General features: G+C 34.9%; 1 protein-coding gene across 1 annotated transcript; it reads right to left on the minus strand.

The window, feature by feature from the left end:
- Positions 1-12,616: 12,616 nt before the first annotated feature.
- Positions 12,617-19,615, minus strand: LOC147394228 (auxin efflux carrier component 7-like). The gene is made up of 6 exons (XM_086454116.1): positions 18,201-19,615; positions 17,805-18,105; positions 16,208-16,293; positions 14,932-15,089; positions 13,089-13,165; positions 12,617-12,983 (listed from the first exon to the last, which is right to left on the minus strand). The coding sequence occupies exons 1-6, from the start codon at positions 19,408-19,410 to the stop codon at positions 12,917-12,919; spliced, it is 1,899 nt and encodes a 632-aa protein (XP_086310242.1). The 5' UTR covers positions 19,411-19,615; the 3' UTR covers positions 12,617-12,916.
- Positions 19,616-22,019: the final 2,404 nt, after the last annotated feature.

A 22,019-nucleotide genomic window follows, 5' to 3' on the forward strand; every position in this document is an offset into this window, starting at 1 on the left:
CAAAAAATCAAAATAAAAAATCATCAAAATACAAAAAAAAAAAAAAAAATCAAAAAGATCAAAAGAACTTCAAAATCCTTTCGAGTTGCACTCAACTCTGATTTGTCAAAACACGATCGAAGAAATAGCCGAATTTCAAAAATCACGAAATTTTCATCCAATCAAGGTCTCACATGAGCTCCGCGCCATCGAGACCGAGGAATTAATAAGGCAAAACTTTGTCAGACCCCGCGCTTGAGTAGCCATTTTCTACAAAAATCATCCATGCAAATGGTAGTTCAAAAGTCATGTTTTACAAAGTTTTTGGCCCGTACAAATAGGGATTTAGTCTATTCTTTGCAGTTCTTTGCACGCAATTCCTGCACAAAAGGTCAGCTATAGACACCCCAATTTGAACGGGCCCTCACTCGAAAGGGCCCAAAAACAGTGATTTCCCGATAAATTTGGCCAGCGGGCCTCGAAGGCCCGAAGCATTAAAATGTGACGTTCTAGCCCAAAATCTGATCCTCTAACACCTTTCAATGGGTTAGTAGGTCCACCAAGGGGACCCGGTGTAGACACCCCATTTTTGCATCCGCCTGATTAATCAATTCGTCAACCCGATCGCAATGATTCCCAATGATGGATGTGTATTCCATTGCTTTATTTTGTTACCAGATGTGTTTCAGAAATCCGGATGAGGTATCTCGAACTGACAAAACTTTAGAAACCACGCTACGCTAAGAAAATACGACCCCAGAAACATAGAAATCATCATCTTGTAGATCAAAAAGAAGCTTCACGATAAAAATCACTAAAAATTGACCAAATTACCAAAATACCCCTAACCTCAAAACAACCCTAGAGCCTACATTACGCTTAGGAAAACTCTCTCGAACACATAAAATAACAAATCGGAACCAAATAAATCATTTCACCAATTTTAAACAGAATTTGACAAAATTATGAAAATACCCCTCATAAAGTTCACAATCATTTCACATAAAAATTTTCATAAATGACACAAACCAACATTCTCATTGAATTCTTACGAAAAATCGATTCTAAAACATCGTAGAACATTAAAAACCGACTTGAAACGTGAAAAGTCCTCTCCGGGGGCAAAACGGTAATTTCATTTCACAATTTCATAATTAAAAAATTCAAATTAATAAATAAAACATTAAATAATTAAAGTAAAACATTAATGGAATTAATTTAAAATTTTAAACTAAAAATCGATCAATCGGACTTTCGGGTAAAATTGTTTGAGGGTTCGTGGGATATTTCTTTAAGGACCCCTCCATTTGGGGATCCAAGAATTAAAGATATTTTCGAGGGGGTTCTCCAAAAATTAAGAGTAAATCAAGCAGACTGAAGTCAAGGTATTAAAGTCAATCAAGTGAGACTGAAGTCAAAATTAAAATCAATTAAGCAAGACTAAAGTCAAGATATTAAAAGTCAATCAATTAAGACTAAAGTCAAAACATTAAAATCAATCAAATAAGACCAAAAGTCATAATAGAATTATAATTGATTAATAACTCTATCTAATAGAGTTCTAACTGAAAACAATTCTACCTAAAATAATTCTAATTAAAACACAATTCTACCTAAAACAAGTCAAACTAAAACACAACTCTAATTAAAAGATCTCTAATTAAACACTAACTCTATCCAAATCAACCCTAAAAAACATCTATAATAGAGGTGCTCACACCCTATTTTCGTATCAAATCATAAACCCTAAGAGAAGTAAGTCTAGAAGCTCCCCTAACCCCCCATAAACCCTAGTTTTGGAGCCCCAACTCCTTACCTACATCCCCCCCCCTTCAATTCAGTCTAAAAACCCCTAAAATCCCTCCAAAAACACCCCTAAATCCGCAACAAACTTGAAGAGTTCAGATTCAAAAACAAGGAGATACCTTGATATAGGAGATCCGAAGTCAAATTCGGAGACAGAACGAAGCAAGGGAGTACAGTACAAGGAGCTCTTTTTGTCAGATCTGAGAGAGCAAAATCCTTGCAATCGGAAAGGGATCAGATTTTTTTTTTATTTCTATCTAGGTTTTTTAGCAATGTGATTTACTTGGAAAGCTAGTAGAGACCGGCTTTGGCTGGGCGGGGTTGGTGCCTAACACCTTCCAACCCCGTAACATGATCCCCGAATTCAGATTTTTTACGGTAGATTAGTTCTTTTTATCCATATTAGAGTCAGTTAGGTTCCTAGACCACAATAACTAGGTGGCGACTCCCAAACCTCAAGGGTCAAAAGCGGATCCGCGCACCCCGCGGATGGAGGGCGCTTTCACCCGGCAAGCTCACATCTACCCCGTTCCATTTAAAATACCGATTTTCCAACAAAAAGGCCAACGGGCCTCGAAGGCCCAAAACGCTAAAAATGACATTTTGAATTGAACCGAGGTCCCTAAGACCACCCAATGGTCTAAGGGACCCACAAAAAGGGTTGTGACCCATCCCACACGTGTTCAACATCACTGCTCCACGCTTACATCCAAAAATCGATAAAATCCTTCAAACGGGCCCAAAAAACCCGATTCGCTAACACGCGGCATTTTGATCAAATCAATGATTTCAAAAATTTCAAAAAATCAAAAAAATAAAAAAGTGAGACTTGGCAAACCTACCCTTCATCCATCATCCGCCACTTCACCATCAAAATTCGCAAATACCCTAAACCACCTAAGGCCCACAATGCCTCAACTCTTTCCTAAATTCATTTTCCACCTTACCAATTTACCCAAAATTAATCTAAGCCCTAAAACCAACCTCCCTTATCAAAATCCAATCCAAAACTAGCTCTACCCAATCCTAAAATAACCTACAACCCAAAGCCCAACACCAAAAGCCCACAAGACATCATACTATCCATATCCAACTATCCAACCCACAACCTTAACCCATTACCCATTACCCACATCAACCAATCATCTTCTCAAACATCAAAAGATGACACATGTCATCACCACCCTTCACCTCCCTCATCTAATCACCTACCCCCATCACCATTCTCTAAAAAATCAACCAACCACATCACTCCTCTCTCCAAAATCACCTCAACCCATACCCTACCCTAACCTAACCTATCCCCATCATCAACAACCCACACCTCAACCCATACCCTAATCCATCACCATTCTCTAACATCATCAACTACTCACATCACCACCCATATCTCTTACATCTCAACAACTCACTTTTCCTTAAAACACTCCCACAAAAATCACCTCAACCCATACCTCCCTCATCATCAACACAACTAACCCACACCCTTCTCTCTAATCAAACAACCCCATCAACCAATCAACCAATCTCATTCCCTCACCCTCTCATCATGATTGTCACATGGCATCATCTCCTTTATTCTCCCGAAAACCAACCAACCAATCTCTTACACTACCCATCCCTCCACCTTACCCTTTTCATCAACCTAACACTCTTTCCCTAAACAACTCTCTTACACCCCCACTCCTCCCATCAACCATCACTCATCTCATCCCACCCAACACTCTACCCAAATGGATTTGGGTAGGATCCAAACCATTTGGGTTGAAATACAATCCATTTCCATTCTTTACAAAACTACCCCTAAATTCACTCCAAATTTCATACTCCCATCTTCTAAAAACCATGTCATTACCTATTCTCTCAACCTTTAACCCCATTATATCCCTTAAACCATTCTCCAAACACTATAAATACCCCTCCCCTCCTTCCAAAAATGGTTATCAAGTTTTCACCAAGTCTTACAAGAAAAATATTTTCTCTTCTACTCTACTACTCTCTCATACCACCTTCTAAAAAGTAACTTCATTCACATACTTCACTAAGGACCTAAGAAGATCTAGAAGAAGAAGAAAGAAAAGGAAAGAAGCTTCAAGGTGGGTTCTAGACTTCCCCCTCCCCTCTTTCTCTCTAACCTTCTCCTCTTTCCTCTTCTAACATCCCCCTCTTCTATTTTATTTTACCTTTGTAATGATTAGATCCCAAGGCTAAAGGTTCATAAGGGTCATTTCCATCAATGAAATGACCCTATGATCAAGCCAAAATTAAATCCCTACTTAGGGAACAAATGCACCCACGTGGCACACTTTTCACTTTCTTTTAAAAACCAAAATGACCGAGTTATTTGAGGTTACCGCCACGTGGCGGGGAGAAAGGGATGCCTAACACCTTCCCTTTTCTCCAACCGAGCCGGTTACCCCGAATCTCAAGATTTGATTTATCCTTATCCATCGTGAGTCACTACGAGCCAAAAATAACAATTTTGCGAAAATGTACCTCAGGTGACCATTCACACCCACTTACAATATGAATGGTGGCGACTCCAAACCATCGTAGATGTGGCCGTCGTAACGACGAAAACCATGTGTCTACATTCACCATTTGACCTATTTTCCTATCTTAACTACTAAACAACCTAAGACAAACGCTAAAGGTTTAATCTTGCAGTAGCTTTAAGAATTAGAGATATCGATGAAGCTAAACAATACAAGCACAAGCGGTTGTATTTAATTTAGTTGAGCGTTCTTCCTAAGATCTAATAATTTTTTACGCAGCAAATCATTAAATCTTAGTTGCTTCACAAATTAGAATGATCAAACAATTACAGATTTGATATCTAACCTAGCAGTAGATTGCAATGAATAATAATCTAGTAGACCTCCTAGTAATTAAACAAGAAAATCATGAAAATAGGCATAGAAGAATATCCAATACTCAAAGCATAAATTGAACAATAAAAATCAATTAGATCTCACAACTTTTATTGAATCCTAGGCTTCCGTTTCCTTCGACCAATTAGAAAAGTTTAGCCACACAAAACCATGATGAAAACTCAAAAGAAAAGCTAGAGAATAGGGGAGAGAGAGATGTCTTCTTCAAGTCTCTTGATTTTTTCTCTCTTCTACATGTTATTTTTCCTTCTTAGAAGCTTAAGAAATCTCCTAAAAAAATTCTAAAGCTGATCGTAAAATAATAATATCCAAATCTGATTAATTAAGAAAAAATATTAAAAATAAAATAAAGTCCTAATATAATTAGAAAAGAGGTATTTTCAGCTAAATTTTCATGCACCAAATCTAGAGACTTCTGAAAATAAATCGCATCAAATACGCGTCAAATCGGCATCAATAGTGTAGGTGTAGAAACTTTAAGTCCAATTAAGACCTTGATGCAGCTAATATCTCTCAAAATACAAAACATAAAAGTTGTAGATATTTTTCTTAGCATTCCATAGTATTTTGAATCATCTCAATCGGAGATCGAATGAGGGAGTTATACCCAAATTACGAAGTGATATCAAAATTATCCAAAATTGCCCAATTAACTTCGTTTTGCACTTAACACCTCCATTTGCATCCTAAATCAAAATAAAAAGATAATGAGTACATTTAGGCCCCAAATATGTATAAAGAACTAAATATTAAAAGAAAAAAATATGGTATTTTACATTCTTATCAATAGGTGTTGTGCCCAGATCTTTGGATTGGGTGTCTCAAGTGTATGAGACAAAGCCCTGAAGACCTTAAACGAGGTTCGTTGTATAGGTTTGCCTTGCCCTTGAACCTTAGAGTGGGTATCTCCAGTATATGAGATTTAAACCCAAAAGGTCTTAAAAGAGGTTTGTTGAACCTTGGAAGTATGTATCTCAAGTGTATGAGATTTAAACTTGAAAAGTTTTGAATGAGGTTCGTTGTATAAGGTCGATTTGCCCTTGAAACTTAAAAGTGGGTATCTCGGATGTATGAGATTTGAATCCATAAAATTTTGAATTAGGTTCACATAGCCTTTGCTAGCCAGGAATGATTAACCTACAAGCGGGATTGAACTTTGAGGTTCTAACAAACCTGCAACATATATGGATTTTTTGTTTGCATGACACTTGCCAACGAGGATGATTGGGGTGACTCACAGGTAAGGTCAAGCTCAAAGGTTTCAATAAACCTAAAATTGATGAGAATCAATTGCATGTATGACCCCTTGCTGGTAAGAAATAATGAAGTGACCCACGAGTAGTCGATCTTTGGATATTCTAACAAACCTAAAATTGATGAGAATTGATTACATGCACGGCTCTTGCTAACTAGGAATGTTGAAGTGGCCCACGAGTGGGATCGAGTTTGAAAGCTTCCAACAAATCTAAAATAAATATAGCTTAATCGCACTAGGTTTCCTAAGAATCCTATGAATTATAGGGAAAGGAGTTGGATGTGTACCCAAAGAATTGGGATTAAAAACTTTTCACATCCCTTAGGTCAAGGTTTTATCAAGGATAAAACCCAATGAGATGTATCATAGGGATCTGGATTGATTTGAGGGTAGCAAAAACCTCCTAGACCTATGAACACACCTAGATTTAGAGAATCGAGTAACTTTAGGTGTAAATTGGAGGAGACAGCACAAAATTTGGAAGTTGGCTCGATCAAGATATGAAATGAGGTTCCTAACTTCCCTTAGATTCTTCGTAACTTAGATCATCACATTGGGTTAATTTGAAACCTTATGTGAGAATTTACCACTTGAACACGTAAGAATTAACCTATTGTGATATGGGTGATTACATCAAGCACTAACCCTATACTTAGAAAGATTGGGATGACCTTGAGGGTGCCTAAGCTTTGACCTAAAATCAAGATGACTCTTAAACCTAATGAACCTTATGAATCGGTACTAAGTGGAAGAAAAGTATGAATGGGAAACTTACTTGATTTGCAATCTAGGCTCACCACAAAAAGCTAAAAGGGTGGAATTGGCTAGGCTAAAATTTTGTCCAAGCTGAACTTGAGGTTCAGCCAGACAAAATTTTGGTTTGGCTAGCCCTGAAGTTCAGTTAGGCTAGAATTTTGATATGGTTGAACCTTAAAGTTCGACCAAAACAAAATTTTGCCCATATCTGCTCTCCAGCAACTTCCCAACACTTGTTTTCAACTTGCATTAGTGGATTTTGAACACTTCTGAGTTGGAAACCGACTTTGGGAGGTTTAGCCTATTAAAATGAAAATTGTAAGACTTAAACAAATGATAAAGTAAAGCCCCACCCTTACAAAATGAGGGGCATCCTATTTTATTACATGAATAATTGGAAGAAGCTTACAATTTGACCTTCAAAGGTTGACTCGAAGTTACAAAGATTTAAAACAATTTGACACACAATTTATTGGGATTTGTTCTCAAAATATATGTCCTAAAACATTTAATCGACTCGAAGTTACAAAGATTTAAAATAATTTGACACACAATTTATTGGGATTTGTTTTCAAAATATGTGTCTTAAAACATCTAATCGAAGATTATGCATGATTGACGATAGGTAGGTTGAAGGTTCTCAAATCTTCAAACCTCTACACAAGTCGAAGAAAGCATTTCATTGGTTGGCGATCGAGTTGGATGTTTTTGTTTCTATTTCTCAATGTGAACGACCTATGAGACATAAGATAGTGCTAGATAATTTTTATAGGACATGTGATTTGTGCATTGGATATGATCCAGAGTGCACACGTACAATTTTAAAAACAAATGCATGCCAACTTTACAAGTAAATTAGTTCCAACATAAGCAAAACAGCCCTAAGTTATTACATCATTCACCACAAAATAAAAATAAAAGACAAAGTTAGTCTAAAACAACTACAAGCTAAATGTTTCAAATTTCACCAATGATCAATTAAAAATCTAGTTTGAACCCTCGGATATCCCTAGCATAGTCGCCAAGCAATAATACGCGAGCTTCGAAACCTTTCAAGGTTTGAGTTCATCTTCATGGGTTTAGGATTCACCACCATTCCATTAAGGTCTAAATGGGCTCCATAAAAATATTTTATAATCTCTTTTTCCTTACAAGTCGTGACTCACATATCCAAAGGATAAAGGGAAAAAAATATACCTAGAGAACTAAGGTAAAAAGGTTTAGTTGAGGGACAAGGAAGGTGTTGAGCACCTTGTCCCTCCCATTCAAAAATGGTTACCAATTATTGACCAAAGGTGAACTAAGAAACTCATTTTTTAGATATTGAAAATAAAAGGAATTGTAGAAAAAATTTAGGATAAATTAACTATAATTTTATTTTAGAAAATAAACAAAAGAAGATGAGGAGCAATCTTCTACTAGAAGTAGGTGTTTGCTGAATTTTTTTGTGAACTTAAGACTTTGATGGAAATCCACATGGATTTTATCATTTGGGGTCTCAAAGCTTCAAAACAAGTTTATGTGCTCTTGAGTGACTTTATTTGTTATTTTGGTCTTTAAGTGATGTTTATAGATTGAACAAAATCATATTGAAACCAAACATTATGAAAGAAATTTTTGTTCATTTTTAGACTATTTTTATTAGTTCTAAAGGTTGAATTTAGGTCCATAGGGACCTATACTTGTTCTTGTAGCCATTTTAGAAATGAGTGTGTGCAAAGTGTATGCATGTGATGGACTCATCAAAAGAAGATTACCTCCTAAGAAGGTTTACTCTCTAGCTTTATTGCCATCAAAGAAAAGAAGAAATACACATATAGTCTAGGAAATTAAATTTGCAAGAAAACTAAATGAAATATAAAGCAACTATATTGTGGAATTTAAATTGTATGAAAGTAAATAAAAGTAAAGCATCTATCATAATCTAATGCTCTCAAGGAACTTTTAAGGACTTATTTGATGATATAACCACTAGAAGGGATTACTCTTTCTCCCCCCAAGCCTCTAGGCTAAAGATTTAAGAATATATTAGACAACATGAAATAAAACTTTCAAATAGGAAATGTGTTTAAAATAAAGAAAAATGGGGTATTAAGAAGGGAGAGATTAGAGGGGGAAATGGAGGATTTAACCCCACCTTAGTTTTCTTCTTCCTCTTCTTTTTGGGTTTGTCATCTTTGAATTTTGGGAGAGGTTTGAGATAATAGGAAGGGATTTGGATAGAAGTTTAGATCGTCAAAATGAACCCCTCTATTTGCCTTAGAAGGGTTTATAGGACTTTGGGAGACCCATGGGGGTAAATTTGTCATAAACCTTGATTACCTAAATATTCTAAGAAAATCTTTCTTGAAAAACATCAATTCCACCTTCTAACATTGGCCTTGATGGTCTTTAACTTCTTGTAGAGTCATACCAAGCTTAACAATTAAAGGATAGAATAGTTTTTGCACTAAAAGTTCTAAATAATTCTTAGTGGGGGTAGAATAATCCTTAGACCTTATGATTTGGATCAATTGTGAAATAACCAAGTCAAATGGCATGTATTTAGATGATAAGTTTTTGGCCTCTTTAGTCATTTTCCTTAAGATAGTCTCTAACAAACTAAGGATAGGTTGGTCATTGGGTAGAAGTTTTAGAGAGTTCTCTAGGATAGACAAAAGTGTCATGAGTCCTTAAACATAATAAAATCACATTGAATGTCATGGAAACTCTTTGAATTTTAAAGAATATGGGAAGGTAGAAGTGGAAATCCACTCTAATGAGTTCTAACAAATTTGGATTAGGAAAGTAATTATCCTTAAGTAGGGACCAAGCAAGACCTTGGGTCAAGATTAGGAGGGTGAGTGATTTATTAAAGACCCTAGGTAGAAGAAATTATGAGGGTTTTAACTTGGGTAAAAATGGAATTAAGAAGGGATTTTTTAGAGAATAAGCCACTAAAAGAAAAGGTTAGGGAGTCATTTTTTTCTAAGAAAATTCAAGTGCACATGGGTTTTAACTATTTTAATTGTCTTAGTTAAGGTTCAACCAAGAAAAACTTTAACCAATTCAACCATACTAAAAATTTCCTTTGACGTGGGTAAGGTCATTCTAGGATTAAATATGACCTAGCCAAAGGTAAGGTTCAGTAAGCTTAAAATTTTCTTTCAAAATAGTCTTCGGACCATTTGATTTCTCATAAGGTGGGTTTTAAAACTTCTTGAAAAATTATTTGTGTCAAATCCATTTTCGAAAGGTTTTTAATACTCTCGAGCTCGGCCTAGGCAAAAATGGGGTGTCTACAACTTCTTCTAATTTTTTTCATGTCTATTCTGAATTGTACAAAACGAAGAGGTTTATGATTATCTGAACAGTCACTACCTCTTTTATTTAAACATTCTTGCTTAGTTGGATTAAAAATGCAATTCTCTAATCTCTGTCTCTCTCCATTTACTCAATGTTTAATCGTCATTACTATACCTATATTACTGCACTACGAAAGCACACAAGTTAGTCAAGTTTGTAGTTATGTTCTTGTAAAGGGTAAAATTGGTATTAGACACATGGCGTAAATAAGACGAATATCAATGACCGATCACATTATAATTAGTACATATCTCGAGGCATTTATATATCCTTGAGTAGATTTTTTGTTAAAATTGTAATTTGACCCAAAAATAGAAAGTCTCCTCATTGACTAGAGAATATCTATTTCTAGATAAGGAAAGATTTGGGAGAAGATCCTGATTTGATTTGACTTTTCTTTTAGGTTTTGTTTCTCTATCTATATAAGGAGTAAATAGGTAGAGGAAAAAGGGGGGTTCAGGGGAGAAAAGAAGAGGAAAAGAGGCTAGGGCTTGTAAATTTTGTAATGGCTTGAAGAATAGTGGAGTAACTTTTTGGAGCCTGGGGACACAATCTGATTTTAAGACGAATCTCGTAAACAAACCTTACTTCTTGTCTTCTCTCTCTTTCTTTCCATTCTCTTTGATCATTTTCTATGTGATTTTTTATCATTATTTAGTACATCAAGAACCATAAAGATCAATTATTAGGGGTAAATCTCGAGGAACTGACAGTCATCCAAGATTTCGCCTCTACAAATTGCAAAACTCTAAATATGATATTGCATCAACATTAAAAGAAAAAAACTAAATATAGAAGGTAAAAAGGTATAAAATAAACAATTGGTTGCAAGGTCTTCGCAACTCTACTCTAACTTAATGGACAAAACACAGAGTTAGGTGCGACCACTTAGCTCCTTTGGGGTTGCAAAGTCTTTGCGACTATACTTATTTCCATTGGGATTGCAAATTCTTCGCGACTCTACTCCAATCTGATAGGCAAAGTATAGAGTTGGGCGTGACCTTGCTCTATCCTATGCAGTAGGGCAGAGTAGGACTGTGCAGGTAGAGCAGAGTAGAACTATGCAAGCAGAGTAGAGCAAGACTGCATAGGTAGAGAAAAACAGACTATGCAAGTAGGACTATACAGGTAGAGCAGAGCAGGAATGTGCAGAGCAAAGCAAGACTGTGTAAGCAAATCAAAGCAGGACTGTGTAGGTAGAGGAGATAGATTGTGCAGGTAGAACAAAATAGGGTAGACAAAGTTATATTGCGTGAAAAAATAGCCTTGAATAGCTTAAAGGTCTTGAATGACTAATGTCCTTAGTGACAACTCTATAATGAGAGAATGAATGATGAATAACCAAGACATCCTTAGTAACCACAAGGTTCCAAGGGATCATCGTTTCCTTAGAGAAAGAGCAGGAGCAATATTTTCATAAAGCAAAGTGAAGACACGAGAATAATATAATATTATTATAAGTGAATCTCGGTCTCACCAATCTCCATTGATGAGAAAAAGGCTAACTGTATAGGTTAAAACTGGTATTAAACACATTGCGTAAATAAGATGAATATCGATGATCGACCACATGATAATTAATGCATATCTCGAGGCATTGCTATATCCTTTTGTAGATTTTTGGTTAAGATTGTGATCTTACCTAGAAATAAAAAGTCTCTTCATTGACTAGAGAATATCTATTTCTAGATAAGGAGAGATTTAGGAGAAGATCCTGATTTAATTTGACTTTTCATTTAGGGTTTGTTTCTCTATCTATATAAGAAGTGAATAGGTAAAAGAAAAGGGGGGGCTCAAATGAGAAAAGAAGATAAGAGGAGGCTAGGGCTTCTAAATCTTGTAATGGCTTGAAGAGTAGTGGAATGGCTCTTAAGAGCCCAGGGATGTAGTCTGATTTTGGGACGAACCCTGTAAACAAATATTGCTTCTTGTCTTCCCTCTCTCTTTCCCTTCTCTTTATCATTTTTCTGTATGATTTTTTATCATTATTTAGTATATCAAGAACCATGAAAATTGATTGTTAGGGGTAAATCTCGAGGAACCGACGGTCATCCGAGATTTTGCCTCTATAGTTACGATTGGAGTACCCCCTTGGAACGTGAGTTGTTGTATCGTGGAGAATGATAACCTACAGAACTGTGATACTGTTGTAGAGGCGAAATCAGGAACTTTCTCAAACTTCTCTCTCTTTTCACAGAAATCAGTATCAGGTTTTCAATAATATTTAAATTATTATTTCAAATAAAATTACCTGATTGACTTGGGTCTTTTTTTTTTAAATTCAGCCAAATTTTCGTAAGCTAAGCATCAAATATTTTCAAAATTGCAATGAGTCACTCATCGGTCTTGAATGACACACATCTTGTAATTTCTAGGATAAATCCTTGAGGGTGGCTCCAAAGCGGTGATTCGAATTCAAGACCTCTACTTCGTGAGGCATGGTCTTGGCAATCTTGCCATCCCTTTGGGTTGACAAGATCCACACTTTAAGGCAATAGAAAGTAAAACACAAAATTACAAGGCAAAACCTCTTATACACTTCTTAATAATCAATGCCATTAAGATAATTCCTAGACCATAAAAATTAAGGGAAAAAAGAGGTTCTAAATATTAAAAATACAATCATTCTTCTTTCTTCCAGAAATCATTCAAGATTACCAGTGCTTCTTAACTGCAATCATAGATTACAGCCTTTTTTTCTTTTCTTTTTTTGAAAAAGTATCTCCAATGGTGGACCATTGTTTTCCCTGATCCTAGAAATTCAAGTATTTTTCAGTCAAAAAGCTTCACAAAAATTCCAAGCCAACAAGGGAATTAGAATCCTCCTTTCTCGCATTTTCCATCTTTATTTTCTTCTCTTTTTTCCATCGAATTCTCCACAAGTTTACAGCTGGAGAATAATGTAGTACACCAGTGTGATTGGTAATGCTATCAACATTCCAAAAATAACCCTGAAATTTTAAAAAAATAATAATAAAAATTTAATACATCAATTAAAATTAAAATTATTCTTTATATTGTAAATTATTATTATTATTATTTTAATTTTTGCTTACGCAGTGCTAAGAATGGCTGGGTGAACGTTGTATTCCTTTGCAAACACAAAGGGGACGATCCCTTGAGGAAGAGCTGCCTGTTGTTTGGACAAAAGATAAACAATAAATGAGAATAAAATTTTATTTTGATTGTGATTTTATATTTTTCCTCGGGATACATATTTCACATCTCTATTAATATGTGCAGTTGTGTATTTTGAGGGAAAAAATCTATGGTTCTATGCCCAGTCACGTCAAGAGAATTTGAGGGAGTCATTATTCTTTTATTTTAGATGACTTTGACTCTTTTAAGTAGTTATCTGAGATTTTGGTGAAAGAAAAAAAAATAATAATAATTTGACTCATAAGAAAATTAACCCGAGATTAATTTTACAGACTCTTGAATCGACCAATCACACAAAAAAAAATTATAGAACTACACACGATGGGCAACATTGGATTGGTCAATTGGGGATCCCTTAAATCCTTTACTGACCTTCCATGAACAAAACATTTATCCATGTGAAAGTTACAGATATTTCAGGATTTTAAGACTCATCAAATGTTGACTTCAGTCTTCTACCATTAAATAATATGTAATGACCATGTTGTCATTGTTCTCGCAACTTCTTACGACAACTCTTTGAATTTTTTCCAATGACCTTTTTTGAATGGTAAAATTTTCCAATAAACTGTTATTTAAACTATTAGGTTGCAATTTTTTAAAGCTATTGAGCCTTGTATCTAATTCTTGGTTTTAAATCCTAATTTCATGGCACCAAGCATTCACAAATGATAACCAAGATGACTCACCCATTTTAGATTTGTGAACCGATAGATATAATTGAGATGCAGGAGAAAGACAATGATTGGAGAATAAATTTAATTTTGATTTTGACTTGACGTTCACAAATGATACCATGATGACATGGGTGAGTCATCTCGATCTACAAATACTTTTCTAACATGTTTTAATCTATCATCTTCAACTACTTGTCAAAGTACTTAATTGATCTTTAAAGTATCCATCATCTTTTACATATCCAAAAATCATCTTTTGTTCATAAGATTTGAGGGAGGGAATCATCTTTATCGTGTTCTTCTTGTAACATCTTGTAATATTTTCTCCATAGTCGAGGGAACATTACGTTAAAAAAAAATTATATGCCAACCCTCTAAGGTTTATGGCCTAGATTATATTAGAAAGTAATAATTTTTTTTTTCTTAAATATTGACCTAATCAAAGGCTTTGAAAAGAGATGGCCAATGAATAACCAAATTTAAAAGAATTGGTTTTACTATCTTGTCTACTTAGCACACTCTCAACCGTCAAGAATACTATAGGAAACTACATGGAAGGAAAACACTAGTGAATCCCCTCCAGAGATCTGAAGTTTGAAATTCTTGAGATTGAAGATGATATAATTTTGAAAAACACTTTCCCTGCTAATTTAGTAAGTTTTTAAATCTTACTAGGTCATTGAACTCAATTGGATTACCATGAGACCCCTAGATTTCATGGAAAAACCAAATCTATATAAATAATTTTTTTTGTCTTGATCCAAGGTATTTTGTCCTTTACAACCCTATGGCATGGATCATGTTTACCGATGCCTCATGTTGGAGCTTAATGACCCTTAATAACATTTAAAATCTTACTAAGTAATAATAGCCTTTCTCTATCATTTTCTTTTCTTTTCTTTTTTTTGTTTAAATAAAGAACTGGAGAACATTTAATTACCCTTCAAAGTTATTAGTCTCTAATGAAAGACCAAAATCAAAGAGTAGTATTTAATTTTGAACAAAACTAGCAAGGTTACCTAAAAACTTTGATATATATATATATATAATTTGTGATAATTACCTGTACGATTGCCACGTGGAGAAGGACACCACGTAAACCAACTGCAATAGAAGCTGCGGCCATTACTGCTGGGCCAGTGAGGAACCTTACCGCCATTGCGAATGTGGCAACAGAATTTCCGCATGCTATTATCTTTGGTTGTAGAGCCATAAACAGCCCTTTCAAAATTGAAAAAAAAAAATAAATAAATAAAATTAGAATTTATTAGGAAACCATATTTTTGCTAAATTTACGTCGGTAAGGACTAAGGATTGCTTTCGCAACTGACGCTTCTGACAGGGCCCATGTGTCGGGTGGTCGACCCCCAATTTCAAAGTAGGGCTATTTGGTCTCCCAATGGATGTAGTGAATTATCAGAAATAACCTTGAAAAAAATTCATATTTTATCATTTAAATATATTCATCCCATATGATTAAAATCAGAGAAAAAACTCTAATTTTCTAAGGATCAGTACTGATTATTTAGAAACTAGATATTTTCTCACAGAAATAATTAACATCTCAACCCTCTATTTGGTGGAAAACTTCAACTAGAGTTTTCCTAACCTAAGCGGTGATTTAGATATGCCCCTTCAAGCAATAAATGCTTGTGTTCAAAAGCTGATGATATGGCCCCTTTGACCTAGTTAATCTCTAAGATACTAATATAAATTATCTAAATGTCCTCACCTCATGTCAATAATCACTTTGATTTGCTTTGCAAACCAATCATCTTTAATCCTAAAATTCGTTTTTCTTTCAAGTAAGGACTTAAGAATAATATAAGATTTTTAAAGAAATAAAGTGATTTTATTAAATTCATTCATTTTACCTAAGCACTTTTCAATTCCTCACATCTTCAACTTTAAAATTCCAAATTCCTCAATCACAGTTCAAGAATGAGAGAGGATTTTTAGGAGAAAAATCAAATGTCTTTGGTGGAAAATTTGAGTATGATAGATTTTCTAAGAAGAGAATTTAGTTAGAATTTTTTTTTAAAGGGTATTTATGTCATTTTATATTAATCAGTCAAAGAGGGCATGTAGTCAGTTTGAAAACAAAGAGTTATCTGTAATATTGACCAAACTATGGAGAGGTACCTCTAAATCAACCTAACGTAAAGGAAAAAAAGGGTACGTTTTTAGACTTTTAGAGTGGTCCTTGTATTGTCAGGACCACTGCACGTGCCGTCGCAGTTATTATGAAAACAGCTGGAACTCAGACAGGGAGAGAGACACATGAGATTGGTTATCAAGTCTACCGGCTCACGTTAGTAAGACTCATAAACACCACTCACCTAAACTGAACATAGCCATTCCCAAACCTGCTTTAGAGAGTATAGAAATCGACTCCACCATTATTTTGGGCATGGCGACATTCCACCTGCAATAAAAGAAAATTATCAGATAAATAATAATTAATATTAATATTATTTTATTATCAAAAATTTTTCCAACTTTGTAGTGTCCGGCTGAGATTGAAAGAAATATTATAGAGATTTACTATTTCCTAGAGATGAGTTCTTTGAGAATATCATCTAATGTGATCTAACTTCCGACCTGTGTTTTAAAGTTCAATTGGAATATCCAGCTCAAATCAACTTGAGTATTCATGATTTGACTCAGATGAATTATTTAATATCTTATAAATTTATATAATAAAATATAACGATTGTCTCTCTATTTATTTCTCATATCATGAAGAATGATTAAGATTTAATTTCATTATAAATTTTGACGATAATTTTATTATTTTTTCTATTCTCATCTCTTTAATGCCCTCTTTAATTTTATTATATTTTCTTTTTTTACCCACCCTCTCTCCTCCTCTAACCCCAACGAGGATAGGCAAACCTGAGAAAAAATTAATTTTATAACCCCCATTACCCTGGGGATGTTTAATGTACTTATTTTAAGATTTGATTAGTTCATTTTACTGAGTTGGCTCACTAATTTAGATATGAGATCATTAATTCTAAATTAACTCAAAATTCCATTGAATCAACTCACCTCACCTGTTTTTGAGTATTTTCAACACGATCCAAAATAAGTATTTTATAGTTATAGAATATAAGGATGTAAAAAAGAAAAATTAAGACAACTCCATAACTCAGTGATTCAACTCAAGATGTGAAAAAAAAACATATAAATATGGTGTTTTTTTGAAAATTTTAAAAGAAAAAACTTATTAATTCTTTTTTTTCGAAAAATTACCAGGGAGTTGGCTCCAAGATGTTTAAGAAGACTGAACCAAAAATGCATTAAATCCGTGGAAACAGAGGTGAATTGGTTCCCCATTTATGTTTATTGAAAGTTTGAAAAATATTCATATCTTTTCCTAAACAACCTTTAGTCAATTATATAAAAAGATAATACATTTAATAATCTGAATGGTCACTAACCGAACAGCATTTATTAGAAAATCTTGTTGGACCCAATTGGACCACTCATTTAGCTCATTTTAAAAGACGAGTACAAAACATAATCAAACTTTAGTTAAAAAAAATATATCTTGCTTGACTAACGTAGTTTAGAAAGTTCCCTCCTTTAACATCCAAAAACATGATTGCATGTTACGAGGACATATAGAGCCCAAAATTTAAAAAGAAAGATAATTTTTCATCATTAAATTATAATATTTTGGATTTCAGTAGCCATGAATCTCAAAACCTTTTCAGGTAAATATAAATTATTATTTTTCTAATCTATGACCATGAACTCTTAGAGGACTCATATTTGACTAGTGTGACAGTTAATGTGATCCCACAAGCCTCAGAAAAATTGGGAAAATTTTACTCAAAAAAACTCTACTGAGTCTTGTGGGGGGTGAATTTCGAGTCGTCTCGGAGAGTTTAATAAGATTGCCTTTGTTTTGGTTGGATAATGGATACTTACCGAAAAGAAACGAGAGACCAAATGAGACCAATAAGGCTAGAATACGTGTTGGGGTTTCGGATAAGCTTTCGCCAGACCATGATCAAGATCAAACGAGACATGACACTCGCCGGAGGCATCTTTTTTCCGGCACCGGAATCTGATAATCCACCGTCCTTCGGTTGTAACTCCGCTGTCGAACTTGAACCCAACTTAGAAAGACCTTCGAGTTCTTCCTTCTCTCTCCCCTGATCTATTCCTTTTTTCCTCACAAAACTAAAGTCTTCCTCTCCCCCAAATTCCTCACTTTTCGGCTCACCTTCTGAAATTTAAAAATAAAATAATGAAATAAATTAAAGGAAAAAAAAATATATATATATATATATTTAATTTCTGCCTTTTATTTTTATTTTTTACCTTTGATTCCCCCATTTCGGGGTTGATCACCGACTAACATTCGGATTTCCTTCGCCCCAAGATCGGACCGTCCTGATTGATTGGATGGTTCTAAGTCCGTCCCACCAAATACGTGGAGGCCACCACCACTTTCAGAAACAGGTGATGCACTCGAGCTCCACACGAACATGTGGAGCTCTTTAGCATCATAGTTCGCTTTACTCTGTTGATGTTGTTGATGATTCTTTACTGTCTTCGTTCCTACATTCGAGATTTCTGGATTAGGTGTGGGATAGGATCCGTACCTTGACGAATTCATACCCAGTGCACCCGAAGTGCAATTCTCCTCAAAATTCGATGGCCGAGGTGTAGGGCCTCTCGAAGATTGTACTGAATACATATCAGTCTGACCGAAATTCGATTGCCGTCCTGGAAACCCTTGGCTCCCAATCAATGAATAAAAATCAGGATTATTAAAATTTGATCCTCTCGGAGTAGGATTCCTCGACGAACTCAAGCTATAAATCTCAGCTCCAGTGAGATTCGAAGGTCGAGGCGTCAATGCTGGGAGAGAACATGGCCCAAATGAACGCCTCGACGCGTTCGACTTCCTCACTGTGACATGAATCTTTCCATCATCTCCAATCTCTGCATCGGTCTCCAAGAATTCTCGACCGTCTAATGAGACGACATCAGAGTCGATCTTGAATGATACAATAGACCCTGCGGTTTCGGGAAATTGTTCCATAATCAAAATCTTCGCTGCACGATACTCGAACAAGAAAAGTAAAAGAGTGTACCATATTATACATTGTAGAACAACAACCTGAACCATTAAACTACCAGAGAAGTCTCCGTACATAGCGATTAATAGAGGAATCCCCATAACTAAAGTATTTGGAAGTGTAGTTAAAGAGAAGACTGTGATCATCCATTCAATATTTCCATTTTTTGTGAATTTTGTCCAGATTCCAAGAGCTACAAGCATGATAATCTTCTGTAATGTATCGGCAGCGATGAATCTGAAGTTCATGGCGTAAGGATTGTTCTGTGAGATGAAATGGAAGGAAAGAAGAGGGACAGCGAAGATCGCTACGAATCGATTGATTCCTGAACATTGATCTGGAGAGAAAATCTTCCACCAACGAACCGAACCGTATGCTAAGATCATCGCCACGTAGAGAGGAACAACTGCTGTTAACACAACGTAGAGATCATTCCATGAAATCATCTTTGAAATGTTAAGAGATCTTAGTTTGTAAATGAAGAGTGAGCTGGCGGCAATTTAAGTAAATTAGGCTGAGGGGTAAGGGTAGGGTGGGGAGAGACAAAAAAACCGTTTGTTAACTAACTAAAAGGGATGTATGCGAGTATGTCTGCTGCCGCTGCTCTGCTGCCAAAGCTGAGAAGAGTGTGTTCTAAGAACTGTGTGACTTACTTGAATATGATATATATATAGGACTATAGGAGGGGGGCATCGATTAATTTGGGGAATGTTGGTTAGAAATTAACCGCCTACAAAGGTTAATTTAACTCGACTTGAGCTATAATTGTGAACAGGGACAGATCTTTTTTTTTTATGATGGGGGTATGGAACTTACATCAGACTAGTGGGACCGGAAGAGCGAGCCAGACCCAGAAAGCTTTGGCCAAGAAATGTGGTCCCTCCCCCTGGGCAGGTGCAACACCTGCATATCACATGCACCAAATAAGTGAGGGTGCATTCTTGCGGGTGTCCTTGAGGAATTAATGCTCATATTGAATATCAAACTCAAGACCTACAAACTTTCACCACTTATTGATTCGAAATTGTCATTGAGACAGATTAGTTGCAGATCATCCATTAAGGGTCACACTCCATCACTTGAAAAACAACTTGCACTCATGTATTTTTGTCCTCCCAAGAACAGTTGTTCTACCTTTCCTTCGTATTCTTGAAAATTGATGAGAGAATAATCACCCCCACAAAATTTCATATATTCTAGATTTAACTTTCAAAACTTTATGATCTATGAACAGGGTAAAATTTTGTAAGAAGTTCTACCATGACGTTTTCATTGTCTCGATGTAAATTCTAATGGAGTGAAATAAGTAGGTAAATAATGAGAATTTTTAAAAATAAAAACTAAGTATCTCTTTTAAGTTGGAATGCAAAGGAAATAGGTGATGTGCAACTTGTTAGTCCCTTGTAAATAAGGTTCCTTAATATGGCATGTTTTATTTTAAAATTCAAAAACTTAAAGACTCCACTCGATTCAGTTGTCAACTTGATTATTAGAGATTAGATTAGGAGAAACAAATAAAATATGTTAGAATTATTTTTAATATTTAAAATTCAAAATTCTATTTGTGGTAAAAATATTTGCATTTATCATTGACATGTCCTTAAGTACCACCACTTACTTGTAATATTTAAAATTCAAAATTATATTGGTGGTAAAAATATTTGTTTTTTCCATTGTCATAAGGACTGCTACAAACCATGGTTTCAGTCTAATTCTCGGACACTGGATAAACTCATCTTAGACAAATCAATCAAGTTTGACCAAGTCAAATCTTTTGACAAAGAAAGTCCTAAAGTTTTTAATCTTTCATAAGTATAGTGTTTGTGGAGGATATTCTTCGAAAAAGGTGACATGTGTAGGGGTGTCAATGGGTCGGTTCCGGTTCAATTCTTATGATATTTGGAACCATAACCTTTATATTTTATCAGTTTCGGTTCTTGTCGATTCTGGTTCCGATTTTAAAATAAGTGGAACCAGAACCAGAGCCATAAAAAATCACGGGTACCTGTCGGGTCCGGTTCTCAATAATTGAATGAGAAAATTATTTCAAAATCATTATAATAAAAAATTCTTTCTAAAAAGTAACATATTATTTGTAAAGTATCCACTTAATAATAATTTGTTCCACCAAAATGATGATTTAATGACTTTTATTTTCAAATATTAAAATGTATGTAAAACCCCGAGTTTTCGATTCGTATCTCGAGAAAAATAATAAATAATGGACTTTTGAGAAAATCTTGAAAGTGTGACTTATGGGTAAAACTTTAGGCTATTTCTGATTATTTTTAATGAAATCTGACCTCACCATTGGATTTAAAATGATCGAAAAATATATTTTAGTCTGTAAGCACGTTCAAATGCGAGTCCGAATATAAACGTTACAAAATCCCCGATTACCAAGTCGGACTAGGCTAAAATAGTGACTTTTTGCTAGAATAAGAATTATTAAGATTCGATTATATCATTGAATTTGTAACGAAAAATTATTGAACATGGACTATTTATTTGTCATTTTTGGATATCAGAAAGTCAAATCATCATCAAAAACGAAAATGACGTCAATTTTAGGGGTCACCTCAAGTCAAAAATGTAAATTTTTGTTAGAGATAGAATTTATAGAAATTTATCAAACCATTAGATCCAAAACAAAAAAGTAGGCGAAATAGAGTATTCATTTGTCACTTTTGGAGTCCGGACGGTCAAGTTATTTTCGATCAAAATAATAGGCGAAATATCGATTTCGTCCCAAATTTTATATAAATAAAATTTTAATTTTTTTTTTACTTCGTCTTCTCCAACCCATCCAACAGCCAATGAAATTTATTTAAATTTTTTTTTTAAAGGTCAACATCAGATCCACGACAAACGGTTCGCCGTCATCGACCAACGTAGAATGAAGAAACGTCCGCAGCCGTGTTCTCTACAAAACCCACCTAAATTCCTTCCATTTTCTCGTCTTTTTCATCCCGTATCGTAAAAGAAAAAAAATAGTCGTATATATATACAGGGATTTTGAAACTTCGACCTTAGATTTCGTCTATATCGGGGTCAA

This window comes from Akebia trifoliata, chromosome 9, assembly GCF_017979445.1.
Source record: "Akebia trifoliata isolate Shusen 1 chromosome 9, ASM1797944v1, whole genome shotgun sequence".
Lineage (NCBI taxonomy): Eukaryota > Viridiplantae > Streptophyta > Magnoliopsida > Ranunculales > Lardizabalaceae > Akebia > Akebia trifoliata.

Coding starts and splice junctions, on each gene's coding strand:
- LOC147394228 (XM_086454116.1), bottom strand. CDS start 19,410: ATGATTTCATGGAATGATCTCTACGTTGTGTTAACAGCAGTTGTTCCT. Junction 16,294..17,804: donor TGGTCTCTCGTTTCTTTTCG/GTAAGTATCCAT, acceptor CTTTTATTGCAG/GTGGAATGTCGCCATGCCCA. Junction 12,984..13,088: donor CCAGCCATTCTTAGCACTGC/GTAAGCAAAAAT, acceptor TTAAAATTTCAG/GGTTATTTTTGGAATGTTGA.